We start from the raw sequence: 15,799 nt of genomic DNA on the forward strand, positions 1-15,799 counted from the left end.
TACGTCTCAAACTGTGACTAGATGTCTATCTATGTATGATATCCAATGGTAAAAAAAAAGCAGAACTGCCGTGCGTCGTTTCAAAGCACCACGTAACTGTTAGTAGATCCCTTACTCGGTCAACCAATAGCTTAGCTGCGTAAAATGTCGACACCCGCTTCCCTTGTGCCACACAATGTGCTTCTGTCGAGTAGCTAACTGGCTACATGTCTTTATTTTGTGACGATAACAGTCATTTGCAAAAAATAACTTTCGCATATATAACTCGTCACTGGGTTAGTTAGTTAGTTAGTTAGGTAGTAAACGTCCGACGGGACAGGAGTCCACAGTGGGTGTCGGCGCACCAAGTGGCAGCCTCGCCTATACGAGCATGGAGTCGACGTCTGAACACCTGGACGAAAACGTCGAAAGGATTGTTAACGGAGAGGGGCTGGAGGTCACGGCGTTGGATGCGGCGTCTGAGCAGGCGAAGGCCGTCACCCTGAGGAAGACGGTCTGCTACATTGTGAGCGCTGTCATCTTCAACACTAAGGTGAGTGAAAACGTTATGAAAACGTTATCATCACCCCTTTCCAACAACGTTGGGCATGATCATCACCGTCGTTATATTTAAAAGTCAGTCCGATAGCGCTGTAAAATAGGTTAGTTAGTTCACTATTTTTGTATGAATTTGATGCACAGTGTGGGTATGCTTCAGTATCCGAAGTGTTTTTTAAATAGCTAAGTTAAGAATATATATTCGACCCAAGGCGTCCGGAAGGCTGCTTGTCCTATCATTAGGACGCTACTGTAAGTCTCATTTTTACTTGGGTTGGGGGTTTGGGGTTTCCTGCTATCCAGTTTCAGGTCAAAGGGAGCAGCATGCAAAAGTGTCCGGTTCTGAGGGCGTAAACGCCTCCTTGTACGTTTAATACACATTAATTGCAGACACCCTTGATCATGAGGAGTTAGTGATGGCGAATCTTTCTGAAGCTTTTGAAGCTTGTTGAAAGCACTGTAATGCGTGTAGGTGACATCTGCTGGTGTGGTCACGGAAGAGAGGACGACGACGCTTAAAGCCTCCGGGAACCTATTACATTAGACGCTGGGTGCACAAGTAGATTAATGAGACCTAACGACTTTCTAAATGTATTTGTAACTTTATATGTCACATCTTGAATACAAGTTGATACATTTTGTAGCCTGTTGTACATATTCATGAAGTTTTTCTTTCATCTGTTTTAGCTAATCAGAACCGACAATAGACCACTCCTTTAATGATTTAAAGGGCCCGTCCATATCCTAATTTTTTCTTATGTACTTTTCCTTGATTGTCCACTTTTGTGTGCCTTTATGTTCCAATTTTCCAATCTCTTTATCCTCTAGAACTAAACAGGCTGATTCCAGTACTGCACCTTTAAGACAGCTATAAGAGAAACAACCTCTCTTCAGATTGACTGCCCTGTGTTATGCCTTCAAAAAGCAATTAAAAAGCACTCAGAGCTGAAACATGCCTGAGAACTGCATGCATTTAATATTATGGCTTAGACAGGGATCATCCTAGCATGTTTTCAAAGCCATTCATGCGTGCATCTCTCTCAACCGTATCTTCGCCCTGCGTGTGCATGTGTGCACTGTAGGGGGAGGTGCTGATGGTGCAGGAGGTGAAGAGGGAGTGTTATGGTCACTGGTACCTCCCTGCGGGGCGCATGGAGGCGGGGGAGAGCATCATCGAGGCTCTACAGAGGGAGGTCAGAGAAGAAGCCGGAGTGGACTGTCGGCCAATCACACTGCTGCTCGTGCAGGAACGTGGGCCACGGTGGATCCGATTTGCCTTTCTTGCCGAGGTGACAGGTCAGAGCTGGTGGCATCACATCAACATTTGTCGCACCATTCACTTTATTAACCGTGAGCTGACCAATCAGGCTACAGACCAAAATGAAGAGAGCATTATTAATGTCATTAGTTATTAACCTTTTATTAAAGGAATTCACCTTTAATAAAACCTCAGGGTAGTTTGAGGTTTAGAATTTGTTGTTTTGTCAAAAGCAGTACTTGCAGTACAAACAAAAAAAGTCAAAATATTTTAATTTACTTTGAATGCTGAATAAAATGTTTTTGTTTATTTCGTTTTTGAATCTCAAAAGTACCCTGATATTGGACATCTTCAAATCGAGACTAAACATCTATTTAATTTGGCTTTTAGTTAGGCCCAAGACACCATTTTTTGTTCTTAAGGACAGTTGTATGCTGCTATTCTACAGCTTTAGTTTTAATGCACTTTATATCTTTTATTAAATCATATTTAATATTTTGTCAAATTAATTTGATCTGTTTCTATTTTAATCTAAACATTTCATCTATAAATATATAGTCTTTAATTTTCCTATTGTGTTCTATTTAAATCAACTATTTAAATCAATTTCATTTTATTTAAATAATTTGTTTTTGTAAAAATGTTTTTCTCTTTTTGGCAAAAACCGTCCTAAGGTGATAGAGCTGAGTGTAATAAACCAATTTTAATTCTTCCATGTCTGTGTAAAGTACTTTGAATTGCGACTGCGCATGAAAAGTAATATGCAAATATATTCCTTGACTTTAGTTTTAATGCTGGAGTATTCATTCAACTATACAGACAAGTTTACTAATGCTTTACCAGTTGGTATTTATCCTCAGCCACAATAAGTAGCAGCATTGATCACATCATCAGTCTTTCCTAACGCAGTTTTCTGGGACCCCTAAATGGTCCTACACCTAAACCTGTTAATCAAGAACAGTGAATACACAAAGAAAAAATGTGGACAACATGGGCCCTGAAAACTGGGTTGGGAAACACTGGTTCAGTTTTCATTAACCAAGCCTTCCTTCTTCCTTCCACCAGGGGGCAATCTAAAGACAACTGCCGAGGCCGACTTTGAGTCGCTTCAGGCGCAGTGGTGGGACCGAGAGGCTCCTCTTCCTCTCCGTAGCCAGGACATCCTTGCGCTTATAGACGCTGGCATAAAATATCGTCAGAGGCCTTGGTTTCCCATATCCCTCCCCACCAACCTGCCCTGCCATGTTGTCTGTCAGAGGCTGCTGTTCACCTTCACGAGTGCCGGTACCAGCCCTGGAGACAATGACGAAGAACGTCTGTGGCTGCTGCTAGGCAACCATGCTGGTGACGGTGAGACAGAGACGCGCCCCCACCTTCCCATAGTGGTCACAGCAAAAACGCACACTTTCGCGTGGGCGGGGCTCAAACTCCTTCAGGAGTGCCTGCCCTCGTCCTGCCTCATGCTAACTGCTAACATCCGTGGGGTGCTAGGTGTGCAGCACAGTGGAAGAGTCCCCGGCGAGATGGACGGGATCTGCTTCAACACTCTTGCAACGCTGGAACACTTGGAGGAGGGTGCTAATCTCATTGGCCCACCACCATTGGAGAGTGAGAGTTATAGATGGCATGAAGTGACCAATCAGAGCCTGAGGACAAAGATACTGCAGAGGATAAAAGATATGTCACTCTTGCCTGTGCACAGCCTTTAATGATTTGAGGTTTTATTTAAATGCACTAAGGTACTTTACAGAGGAAACTGGACTATAGTAGCAGTTAGTCTAAGGTAACACCTTTAAGATGCAATGCTCTCTAAAACGCTCGAGCCTGCTATATACATTAACTTGAAATGGCTTTATGGATGTTGTAGAACAATATGATGTGTAAGTTTTAATAATAATATAATTCCATTAAGTAATTACTTCCACACGACAGTTCAGCCTGCTGGTCCAATATGTGTGATCTGTACAGACAGAGGATAAATGTAGAATGACAGGTGGTCTCATGAAGAACAGGTAAATAAACATGTAACGTGTACAGCATGGCATGTAGGGAAGAATCTGTATATTTTGGCTACTTAATGTAAAAAGTTTACGAAGCAGAGGTACTGTTTTATTTACCAAGGTGGAACTGAGACTATACTGAGAGAAGAACTGCATAGTTTATACCAAATGCATTTGCTTTAATAAATCTCTGGTTGAACTCAAAAAGATCAGCAAATACTGAAATGAATGCCATGTGTTTATAGCATGAGATTTAAAAAAAAGAATTTTTGAAATGTATTTATTGATTTACTGATGACAGAAAAGCAGGGTTTTTTTTACTAGGGAGATGCCTTGTATCAAGAGTCACACCACTCATTTTATAATAAAACCTTTTAGTGATGCAGGTTCATTTGATCATGTTCCATATTTACACCTTTAATAAACTGCCACATTCTTTTCCATAGAAAACAAATTCATCGGAGAAAAGTGGTGATTAAATAAGAGAATTCAGACCTATACTCCACACAACACACACAAATGTTTTTGCACACCCCTTGCCTTTTGGTTCAATTTGTGCAATTAAAATACACATAGTTGCATGTCCATATACAAATTATCACTTATAAGAAAGGTGATAGATAAAAGATAAATATATCTCTTTACATACTAATTTTACATATAATAATGCAAGAGTGGAGGACAGGAAGGAGTCCGGTTTCATTTTAAGTTAATTTTTAAAATTGCATCTTGGTTAATAGTGATATCTTGAAAGACTACTGCTCCCTTGTCTTATTACTGATGCACTGAAATTACTATTGCCCCATTGGCTTATTACTGATGCACTGAAATTACTACTGCTCCATTGTCTTATTACTGATGTACTAAAATTACTACTGCTCCACTGGCTTATTACTGATGTACTGAAATTACTACTGCTCCATTGGCTTATCAGTGATCTTTCTGCTTGGAGGTTTTAGCTAAACAAGTCAAGGTTACCTAGACAGCACACTGAACATGTTCAGGGAGTTAAAAAATGTGCAGTGGCTCAACACAGATGCTACTAAAGGTCTTGACTGAGTACACCAGGTCGGCAGACCTCCAGGACTGGAACTGGCCACCCCTAGTTTAGAGACCCCAAGACATTCCTGGAGCTGCTCTGTCACACCTGGTTTCAAGTCATCAGTTAATTACCAGGCTCAGTAGTTGTGTTTGAGCAAAGAAATCAGCAAACCATGTTTGTCTCTGGCCCAGGACCTTGCTGAGTTCTCTAGATCAGTGTCTGAAAACTGCAGTCCTGGAGGGCAGCTACACTGTACCATTCATTGTTTAGTATCCAACACATTAAATACATGTCTGTTGATGCGTTCACATGTTAATGCTGCAAGCACTAAACTGTGGAGTGCTGTGACCCTCGCAAATCTGAATTTGAGTATTCAGTTGTAGATTATGACTCAGCACTAATAATGTCATATGTCAAAATATATGTCATATTGTATCCGGTCCAAAAGATACAAAGTTCTTTCTTTTGATCTGTGCAGTGATTTGCGAGCTTGAAAAATCGCATTGTCATTTCATCATCGTCTGATGAGCGTGCCATCCTACCGACATGTGTAGCCCTGGTAAACAAGCAGCTTTGCACAGACATGTGCGATGACATTCTCCACCACCTACCGCACACAGCTGACACTACTGTACTCATCTTTAGCACCATTACAACCCTTTTCTCACAGGAAGCTGAAAAACATTCATTATAGTATTTCAAAGTAAAAGTCTGTGCAATTGTTAAAGGTACTGTAATTCTTTTTACGTAACAACAGTTGTGTATGTCTTATGGTTTTCAATAGTCTAAAGCCACCTTTTTCGAAAACAGTCTGGTCAAAGGCTGAAGCTCCTCCTGCATGAAGCATGTGACTAGCTTTGAGCCAATCATATGCTTTCAGTACCTGTAATTTGCCTAAAGTGACACATGCCAATGTATTGCACACTGCAGCGCCATTCCACCTCAGCCTGTGCAGGTCACGAGACCTGAGGAACACGCCTGGCTGATATTGTCCTTCTAGTGCAGTCCTGAAGCTTGCTGACTCATTTAAGGGTTGGAGCCCACGTGATGTTCCCGATCTCCCAACGGCAGTTTAACAAAGGCGATCGCTGCCAGCTCCTTACAGAACTCCTCCAGCACGATCACTCCCTTTAACAGGGTGCCATGATCTGTCCTGCAGAAACACACACATTGTTGCTTTCAGAAATCAGGCACTCTGGTATGATTTTTCTTGTTATATTTTCTTAATATTATTACTTGTTTTACTTTTTGAAAGTGTGTCTAGTGCTTTGTCAATATGGTCAGTGTGTTGTTTTACTACATAGTTGTGATGGTGTTTACTGTCAGTACTGGAGATGGTGAAATACTGGGGAGTCTGAGCACTGTCTGGTTCTTACATGGTCTGCTCGTCAAGGCCCATTAGCTGCCTCCTCACTGCCACGACTCTGTGGGTGAAGGAGGGCAGGTGCTGAATACGCTGCATCAGTTCCCCCATCACCTACAGACCGGGAGAAGAAGATTCTCACACACACGGTTCTCATCAACAGCAAGGGAGAGAAAGAGATTAACACACACACACACACACGTGTATATATATTTTTTACATTATAGGGAAGCTGTGTGTGTGTGTGTGTGTGTGTGAGAGAGTCACACACACACACACACACGTATTATATAAGTGAGTGGTAGAAAAGTGACATGAGCTACAGGATGAGTCATTAAAAACAATTCAATACCTAATTGTTTTTTTTTCTGGTAATGTCTGTTGTTTTGCAGCGTCAACATGGTGATGATGATTTATCGACTGCCTTAAAGACAAATGGGCCGTTTTTCCTTAATTCACTTTTTGCTTGCATCCCTTTACGTCTCTTCCTTTCTCTCCTAACGTGGCCGGCGTGGCAAGATTTAGGCACAAAACTCCAAGAAGGTGGAGTCATCTTGCGTGTGTGAGGACTCACCCTGACCAGGGTGGAGAAGAGGGAGCGTGCACCGGGGCTCAGGCTGATGTAGGGGTCCAGCAGGTACTCGTGCAGGTGGGGGTGGGGGAAGGCGGCCAGGCAGGACAGCACCGACGTCACCTGCAGGTTCAGCACGTACGGCTGCGTCGCGCACAGACAGGGCGGGGAGACGAGGAGAGAGCGTGCGAGAGCGGCACAGAGTGGACGCGCGAGTAAGGCTCTGGACATGAACCTGGTACGTTTTTGGAAGGAGTGACGCCTGAACGGAAAGCATAATGTCTACCTGCTCCAGGATGCGTGCTATCCGGTCAAACAGCACTTTGAGGAAGTGACCTTCATAGAAGTCTGCAGCAGAGAGGTGGACGTCAGTGGGTTTGGGTGTGTCTGGCCAGCCCCACTCCACAGACAGAGACGAGCACTCTTTTAACTTTTAGAGAGAGAGAGAGAGAGAGAGAGATTGAAACAGGGAGGGAGGAAGGAGAGAGAGGAACTGTTAGTTTATCTGTATTGTGTACCATGTTACAAAACTTGCGTTGTTCTGAATAGCAGATGGGCCAGACTGACTGATAACTGCTTGAGGCTTAAACTTATCATCCTGCAACAGCTTTGTGTCTTCGTGACACAGAACCATTTAAATTCAAAATTTTCCTAATACGGTCATGCACCACTTCTGGGCAGTTCCTGCCAGTGTTCTTTACCATGGGACTGGTGCGAGAGGCTTAGTGGGTTTCCCCTTACCGATTTAAGAGCATCGTGCACGTATGTCTCGCATCCTGCTCCCTGCACGAGGTGAGATGTTTTAGCCTCTTGAGGCACTAAACAGAGAAAACTGACAAAGAAAGAGAAAAAAGAGCAACACAAAAGCAAGCCGTAAGAGTACGTAAACAGCAATACGTCACCAAAACCACGTCACCTGCCCTAAACTTAAACTATGCTAATAAACCGCTGCGTGAAGATGGTTCTTGTAGCACCTGTTAACCGTCTCCGCTATCTGTGTGTGCGCACTGGACCTCTTCTCCCCCTTATGGCTGGAGAGACACAGCAGGGGCTCTGAGCCGCCAAACCCACCGTCTGCGTAGATGCCTGGGACAAAGGGATCCTCCTCCAGTTCACTGAGGGAGAGAGGGAGGGAGGGAGAGAGAGAGAGAGAGAGAGAGAGAGAGAGAGAGAGAGAGAGAGAGAGAGAGAGAGAGAGAGAGAGAGAGAGAGAGAGAGAGAGAGAGAGAGAGAGAGAGAGAGAGAGAGAGAGAGAGAGAGCGTATGTACTGTGAGACAAAAGGTACAATGGCTTTAAGACAGTATATATACACTGGAAATAGCTCATGTTAGTAATTTTTCTCCTCACTCAGACTCCTCCAAGAGATCAGGCTCTGTTCCCAGTCTTTCGTCTCCACCCCCTGACCCTGGCAGCCTATAAGAGCGGCTCTCCAGATTCCGCAGCACAAGATTGGTCAGGATGTGTCTATTTGGCTTCTTCAGGAGCTCTTCAAACAGCTGTAATGTGACGATGCTAATCTGCGATTTATAAATAAACACAAATACAAAATTTGACGTTACTGTAAAGCATGCCGTAAAGTCTCTACATGACAGTTACAATGAGCTAAGAATGAAAAAGGGTTACTTAGATATCAAATCAAATTTCCCTAATAACCACTGTAAATGAGTACACACACACACACACACACACCTCATCTGAGATGTGGTCGCAATGCTCGATGAGATGGTAGCGTAGCACGGGTGGCTGTGGGGGTGTGTCAGCCCGCTGCTCAGGGTCTGTGTCGCTGCCCAGGAGAAAGAGCACCATCTGGTGCAGCAGGGCCGCAGAGTGGACGTACCGCACGGAACACGACAGCAGGGCAGTGTGGGTCAGCACAACGACCTCTGACCTGCACCACCACAAACACGTAGGGCAGGAAAATGACGGCAAGTTGTGATGGAAGACAGGAAGAGCTGGCATATGTGCATATCTGTCAAGGTTCAGATAGTGTATATCCGTTCTCTTTCCTTAAATTTCTTCCCTTAACATCATTGCTGCTGTAGCAACATCTGACAATATAAAAAGATTTGTCTTTAATGTAATGTCCATTAGCATTAAAATACCTTGTGACAAATCTTTATCTTAATGTCATAATCTTTAGTATGACAAATCCTTAACTGTAAATTTTGGCTTTCAGAATAACATAACCAGTGAGCATGTGTAAAAGTTTGAACATGGGAAAAGATAGAAACTACAAGAAACAATTGCTGTAGAAAAACTGTCACATTAAACTTTGCAGAATGGAAAAGTAACTTATTTTCTCTTAAAGACTTCCTGAAACAGGGCAACATGACCAGGGTGCGTAAACTCAAGTCTGACTCACACTTGTAGCAGCTGGGGCTGGACAACTCCCGTGAGCCACTGCTGGTGAAGAGCTGAGGAAAGTTTAACAGCAAATACCTGCACTCAAAACACACACACACACACACACACACACACACACACACACACACACACACACACACACACACAAATAAATAAATTATAGGGGCATAGGGGTCACAGTAGACTGTCCAGTCTGTATGAATGATAATGTATGGACCATATAAATTGTTAATTGCTGGATCTGTTGCGCAAATTTCTGATAATCTGCTAATAAAGGGAACTGTGTGATATGGTATGGTGAATGATTACTCGAGAGTAAAAGTTAATCTGATGTCATTTGCTACCTGGGGGGCTTTGTTTATGAGCTGGTCGCAGTAGTCGAGCCAGGAGAAGAAGCGGTCCACATGCTCCTGGCCAGGGAACGATGGTCTGTCCCCTGCTCCGCCCTGAGACACCTCAGCCCTGCCAAGACAAGGCTTATGTGTCACGCCATCGCCGTCTTGATAACACGAAGGCAAATGGAAATGTCTACTGGTTTAAATACTCGACGAAACCTTCCCTTTAATTATTCACTGGAGTACAGCTGCAACTAGGCTCACAAAGCTGTGAGGTAAATAAACTGTGACAACGTTGTGCACATGTACACACACACGCATGAGTCCTTGCTCATACTGCACTGCACTTTCCTGCATGGTCCCCTGGTACATGCTTGGCACCATAGCCCACAGGTGTCTGTCCTATTTAGCTTTTCCTGCTACCTACATAATCTGTTCCTTCCGCAGCCCTGGAAGCATGCAGTGTTCAGCTGGCTAGCTAAGTGTTTAGCAGCCACAGTGGAGCAGGCACAAGGTCTAGTGTAATATATTTTCTAATGATGCTTCAAGGTCATGCATGTTATAATTCAGCTCACTGCCACGATGATGATGTCTCCCTTCAGAAGTGTGAGAGGCCAAGCGAGAGCCAAAATATTTCGACGCGTTTCATACACACACCCACCCACACACACACACGCACACCCACACACACACCCGAGTGCGCACACCCCTCCCCACCTCCACTGCTTGAGTGCGTAGCTGTGCAGGTCTGCAGGGTCGAGTGTGTTGGGAATGGAGCTGTAGAGATGACACAGTCTCTGTGCCAGCAGGAAGCACAGGGGGGTATGCTGGGACAGCAGCTCAGCGGCCTCCACCTGAGGGACACTCGCCAGGAGCAGTACACTTTCCATCGCCCGCAGGGCAACTCGCCTTTTCTAATATACACACATGCACACACGCATAATCATTAATGATCAATAATTAATCAAGAATAACAAAAACCACAACATTATGCCCTATTCCTCTTGACGCTTCTGTTGTCTAAGCTTAAATGTTCATGGGAAAGAGTTGAACCTTTATTGTCTATCCCAAATCTTCAAAAAAAAATACATGCACAAACTAGTATTATTTCAGTTCTGAAGACTTTAAAAGCTTGAATCATAATCTTCACATTGCTCAGTTTACCTGCTTCAGAATCACAGCTGAGAACCCATGTGAAACAAATAAAGCCATCACTATGCCAGGATGAACGCTGAACTCTTTCCCAATTTAGCAGCTGCTACTTTTTTAGCAAGTCTTCTTGTGCTGACATTCCAAACTGGCATTCAAGTAGAAACGACTTCCAACTGGGAAGTCTTTTTCCCTCTCCAAATCCAAAAGCGAACAGCCGAGTCCAAACAACAGGGAGGAGCTCACCTGGCTCCCCGCCAGGTGGGCAAGGACTTGGATGATACCCGGCTGGGCGGGGCTCCGAGAGGGCGGACTCTCTGGAGCAGATGCTCTGCTGGCCCCCTCTTCTACTCGGTCCTCCGACACGGAGCTGGATCTTTGAGGCTTGCCTTCCTTGGTAGTCTATCCACGGTCATTGACAGAGAGGTTATAATCATTTACTCACGAAAACCTCAAACATGCTTGGTTGAAATCAGCGGATCTCCTCGAGAAAGCCCGAACATCCACAGGGCGCCACCCGAGGGCCCTGCCATTAAAACACACAGTGAAATGACACACCTCTAAGATGTAGTTAAGGATGTGGGGGTCTTTCTTCACTCGGGAACAAATGGCAAAGAGAAACTGAGCCTCCTCTTTCTCTGTCTGGGAGTGGGGGAGGCCGCACAAATGAATCAGCTTCTGTGGCAGGCAGAGGAAGACCCAAACACTATGTGAAAACCAAGATAAGAGCTTCTCACATGCACTCATGCCATATCGCCTGGAGCAGAGCTTGCATTTACATGCAAAGAAGCCTAAATACAGACTAGTGAAAATGCAGAGCCTCCAATAACCAAATATACAGAACTATAAATGTAACCCCAGTAAAAAAAAAATTACAATAAATATCTGAGCAATCACACAGTAAAAATTGTCGCTACTTTGTAAAAAGCAACAACGTGGGTATATGAATGTTTATTTCATTTTTATCTCAAAATGTTTAATGCGATAACAAGCAGTAGTTGTTGTAGTTGTTATTGTATTTAATGCATCATACATATTCTGATTGACTCTTGAAAATGTGGCGCATGATTCCATAAACGTTTAGCCTAAAATGAGCAGGGGAATCTTAGCGAGCAGCACGCTCGCAGCGGTTTGTACTTTTAACGAGCAAAAGCAAAAATGAAAATATCCAGAAATTGTGTATAACCCATTTCCTAAACATAAAAAAATAATCAATGGTTTGACAAATCATGCTTTCAAGAGGCTTGTCTGCATAGTTGCACTGCACCTACGCCGCCAAGTGACTCTCTGCTATAGCCCACCACATAATCAACATTCTTTTTCCAGCTCCTGCTGTCTAGTGTTCTCTAACCTGTCAATCAGTTTAATCAGGTGTGTTATAGAAGAGCCATGACTAAACTGCCTGTGCACTGCAGAAGAACATTAGATTTAATACTGGCATATTATGGACAAAAACACCAAAACACCATTACAGTAGCCTCCGGCTCAATTAATTTTTAATTTCTTAGTGACTTTTGCATTGTTAACACTGTTACTACAAGCATTCTTTATGTTTGTATATGAGCATCAGTTTCTCTCTCACCTGTACTGGGCGATAGACATTGATTATATGGAGCAATGGATTCTGGATCTGGACCAGGACTTTAGTGAAAAATATCAGGACCTGCTGGCTCATTCCAGGCGGATACTGGGAAGAAAGTAGTCTCTGTAGATCTTTGTATTATGCGTCAAACAATTTGACATTTGAGATACTGAATACAATCAAAAAATGATTTGCTAGCATCTGTCATTTTTCTACTAGTAAAACGCCATTATCACGTAAAGACCATGCAGACAGAAAACAATTCAGACTCTGTTACTGTAAACAAAGCACATATTAATCTTTGCACGTGAAGCACAGATCGCATTAAGAATAGCATGTTACATATCATACTTGCTTCTTAATAAAAGCCAAAAACAGCTGATTGGCCAGACACGCATGTGCGTTTGTTAACTGTGCCCATACTACACACAGACACACCCTTCCCATAAAACTGTGTGTGTTACCTGTGCCTTACAAGGCACATATCTTGTCAATCACACACATGTACTATATAACTACCTGTGGTGCATGGATGCATGTTACCTGTGCCTTCCCCAGTGTGCAGAGGGTCTCTAGCACTTTGTGTTGGAGCAGGTACTCCAGACAGGGTCCAGTCTCCTCATCCTCCTGCCTCCTCTCCTCATACACCAGGATATCCAGCATCTGCCTCAGTCTCCATGGAATATCCGTCTGCTTTACTGGCCGACTCTCATCTACACAGCGCAGGTGGAGACACATCCGTAAGTGTTGACACATTCGCACATAGCACCCTGTCATGGCAAAGCACTCTGTCTGATATTTAACAACAAAAACTCATTTTCAAACCTGGTTTACTCCCAGTACTGACAACACTGAAATATACTGCACTGAATAATAATTGAATAATATGCCTGGTATTTAAAAAGTCAGAACAATAGGTGGAAATGTAGTCATTTCTATTAACACCCTCACATTCCAGTTTGCATTTTTGTCTGCAGGCATCCAAGAAAACTGATTCACATTGCTCAACACTTATGATCTCAAAGGTAATACCTGTAGTTTCAATGTAATAGTTGGTTATTCCTTTCCAGTGATCAATAAATGAGTCCAGCAGATTGATAGATGGCTCCCTCTGAAGCAGAAGGAATAAAAAGGCAAGAAGCAAAACAAAGTTTCACACCTACTACATCCTACACACCCCATTAGGGTGGACCTGGTGAGGGAGTTCCGCCTACTACATCCTACACACCCCATTAGGCTGGACCTGGTGAGGTAGTTCCGCCTACTACATCCTACGCACCCCATTAGGCTGGACCTGGTGAGGTAGTTCCGCCTACTACATCCTACGCACCCCATTAGGCTGGACCTGGTGAGGTAGTTCCGCCTACTACATCCTACGCACCCCATTAGGCTGGACCTAGTGAGGTAGTTCCACCTACTACATACTACACACCCCATTAGGCTGGACCTGGTCAGGTAGTTCCACAACACTTGTACATAACAAAGGTGTTTGTTATGTTTGACTTGGAGTTTAAGAGACATTTATTCTAGTACAGGCGACTGTCGAGGCGAGCACTCGGAACTTGTAAACTTCCTGCGGCTGCAGTGTTCAGACTTGCAGGACCTGGTCAAACTCGCAGGAATGTCGAACTTTTCTGATGGAACTTCCACGTGAGCAAAACTCAAAACAACAGATTCTGATGGCGATTAACACAGTATATCGCCATACAGTAACGAACAAAACAACCCGTTTGGTTGTTACGTTATGCAACAGCAGACTTAGTTGCTATATGAAGTAACTGTGAAGGCAACCAATGTAACTTTTTTGGAGTTCCCAGCTATCTTCAGTTTCATCACTCTGTCTTATCGTTGACTAACAGCTTAGTAGCGCAACCGTTTCCTAGATCAAACAGCTAGCTAGCCAATGCGCCATAAAGTCTTTTAAAAGTATTTTGTGACAAGACACTTCATTATTGTTGCTTTCCTAGAACAGGTCGATGGCGTTTCGAGCTTTTCAAACTGTCAAGTGCTGTTTACTGAATGTGCTAGGTTAACAGGCCAATAACCCGACAGTCCCACCAGCTGTCTTGCGTTGTAGAAAAACATCTAGCCTTGAAACTTTAAAAAGTTGACTTATAACTTACCGTCTCCAGTGCCTGCTGGAAAAGGGTTGTCAGTTTATTAAACATGTCCATTTTAGGACCGCTTCTTAATTTCTCTACCCACTGTAATTTGATTCAGACATCGTAACTAGCTTAGCTATTTCCTACGCAGCTATCTTAGCATTGCCGGTGAAGTTATTTTGAAGGCGTCGTTCACGTCAGTTAGCTGTCCTAGTGTCCTAGCCTCCTAGCTAACGTCTCAGTGCCCTAGTGTCCTAGGCTCCTAGCTAACGTCTCAGTGTCCTAGTGTTAGCCTCCTAGCTAACGTCTCAGTGCCCTAGTGTTAGCCTCCTAGCTAACGTCTCAGTGCCCTAGTGTTAGCCTCCTAGCTAACGTCTCAGTGCCCTAGTGTTAGCCTCCTAGCTAACGTCTTAGTATCCTAGTGTTAGCCTCCTAGCTAACGTCTCAGTGCCCTAGTGTTAGCCTCCTAGCTAACGTCTCAGTGCCCTAGTGTTAGCCTCCTAGCTAACGTCTCAGTGCCCTAGTGTTAGCCTCCTAGCTAACGTCTTAGTATCCTAGTTTTAGCCTCCTAGCTAAGCTAACGTCTCAGTGTCCTAGTGTTAGCCTCCTAGCTAACGTCTCAGTGCCCTAGTGTTAGCCTCCTAGCTAACGTCTCAGTGCCCTAGTGTTAGCCTCCTAGCTAACGTCTTAGTATCCTAGTGTTAGCCTCCTAGCTAACGTCTCAGTGCCCTAGTGTTAGCCTCCTAGCTAACGTCTCAGTGCCCTAGTGTTAGCCTCCTAGCTAACGTCTTAGTATCCTAGTGTTAGCCTCCTAGCTAACGTCTCAGTGCCCTAGTGTTAGCCTCCTAGCTAACGTCTCAGTGCCCTAGTGTTAGCCTCCTAGCTAACGTCTCAGTGCCCTAGTGTTAGCCTGCTAGCTAACGTCTCAGTGCCCTAGTGATAGCCTCCTAGCTAACGTCTTAGTGTCCTAGTGATAGCCTCCTAGCTAACGTCTTAGTGTCCTTGTCTTAGCCTCCTAGATAACATCTTAGTGTCCCCTCTGTATCTGCCGGCGGAGGGACGGGCTCTGAAAGGGTGTCCCCTGTCAGTCTAAACCATATGGTTTAGACTGACAGGGGACACCCTTTCAGATGGTTAGACTGACAGAGCCTGTGTGTGTTTGTTTATATATATATATATATATATATATATATATATATATATATATATATATATATATATATATATATATATATATATAGTATTAGAAAACTATATTCTTCTTTAAAAAACATTTTTACTTCGTGTGTGTGTGTGTGTGTGTAAAAGGATGTTTCAGAAGCGAAAAAGGCCAATAAACACAGTCGACAACTTTGTTAACGTCTTTAGACCACACGCAGTTTAATGCTGTTCTACTGCTACATTGGTCCAGCCTTTGTTCTGAAGATTCATTATTCCCTAAAACACCTTAACATGCATTTTTGAAAAACACTGGAATTTCTACATACTGGAATAG

General features: G+C 43.6%; 2 protein-coding genes across 3 annotated transcripts; one reads left to right on the forward strand and one right to left on the reverse strand.

Moving 5' to 3' along the window:
- The first annotated feature begins 8 nt into the window (after nucleotides 1–8).
- nudt18 (nudix (nucleoside diphosphate linked moiety X)-type motif 18) lies at nucleotides 9–5,498 on the forward strand. Of its 2 annotated transcripts, XM_035536155.1 has the most exons (4): nucleotides 9–532; nucleotides 1,620–1,833; nucleotides 2,861–3,145; nucleotides 3,287–5,498. In XM_035536155.1, exons 1-4 carry the CDS (start codon nucleotides 371–373, stop codon nucleotides 3,502–3,504), a joined length of 879 nt encoding a protein of 292 aa, XP_035392048.1. In that variant the 5' UTR covers nucleotides 9–370; the 3' UTR covers nucleotides 3,505–5,498. The 2 variants fall into 2 exon arrangements, with proteins under 2 accessions (XP_035392048.1, XP_026886089.2); XM_027030288.2 differs by having other exon boundaries at nucleotides 10–532; nucleotides 2,861–5,498.
- On the reverse strand, nucleotides 4,060–15,381 carry fam160b2 (family with sequence similarity 160 member B2). Its single transcript, XM_027030287.2, has 17 exons — nucleotides 14,326–15,381; nucleotides 13,235–13,313; nucleotides 12,746–12,915; nucleotides 12,203–12,307; nucleotides 11,179–11,298; nucleotides 10,867–11,022; nucleotides 10,189–10,385; nucleotides 9,481–9,598; nucleotides 9,135–9,211; nucleotides 8,462–8,660; nucleotides 8,120–8,289; nucleotides 7,746–7,886; nucleotides 7,513–7,603; nucleotides 7,058–7,201; nucleotides 6,775–6,915; nucleotides 6,214–6,314; nucleotides 4,060–5,990 (listed from the first exon to the last, which is right to left on the reverse strand). The coding sequence occupies exons 1-17, from the start codon at nucleotides 14,374–14,376 to the stop codon at nucleotides 5,864–5,866; spliced, it is 2,187 nt and encodes a 728-aa protein (XP_026886088.2). The 5' UTR covers nucleotides 14,377–15,381; the 3' UTR covers nucleotides 4,060–5,863.
- Nucleotides 15,382–15,799: the final 418 nt, after the last annotated feature.

Source organism: Electrophorus electricus, chromosome 18 (assembly GCF_013358815.1).
Source record: "Electrophorus electricus isolate fEleEle1 chromosome 18, fEleEle1.pri, whole genome shotgun sequence".
Taxonomy (NCBI): Eukaryota; Metazoa; Chordata; class Actinopteri; order Gymnotiformes; family Gymnotidae; genus Electrophorus; species Electrophorus electricus.

Bases quoted from the DNA above. Each gene is read 5' to 3' on its own strand.
- nudt18 (XM_027030288.2), top strand. From the start codon at position 371: ATGGAGTCGACGTCTGAACACCTGGACGAAAACGTCGAAAGGATTGTT. The intron at 533-1,619 runs GTGAGTGAAAAC...TGTGCACTGTAG, and splicing joins CTGTCATCTTCAACACTAAG to GGGGAGGTGCTGATGGTGCA. The intron at 1,834-2,860 runs GTCAGAGCTGGT...TCCTTCCACCAG, and splicing joins CTTTCTTGCCGAGGTGACAG to GGGGCAATCTAAAGACAACT.
- fam160b2 (XM_027030287.2), bottom strand. From the start codon at position 14,376: ATGGACATGTTTAATAAACTGACAACCCTTTTCCAGCAGGCACTGGAG. The intron at 11,299-12,202 runs GTGAGAGAGAAA...TGCCTGCCACAG, and splicing joins ATGTCTATCGCCCAGTACAG to AAGCTGATTCATTTGTGCGG. The intron at 6,315-6,774 runs GTGAGTCCTCAC...CCCGGTCTGTAG, and splicing joins TCTTCTCCACCCTGGTCAGG to GTGATGGGGGAACTGATGCA.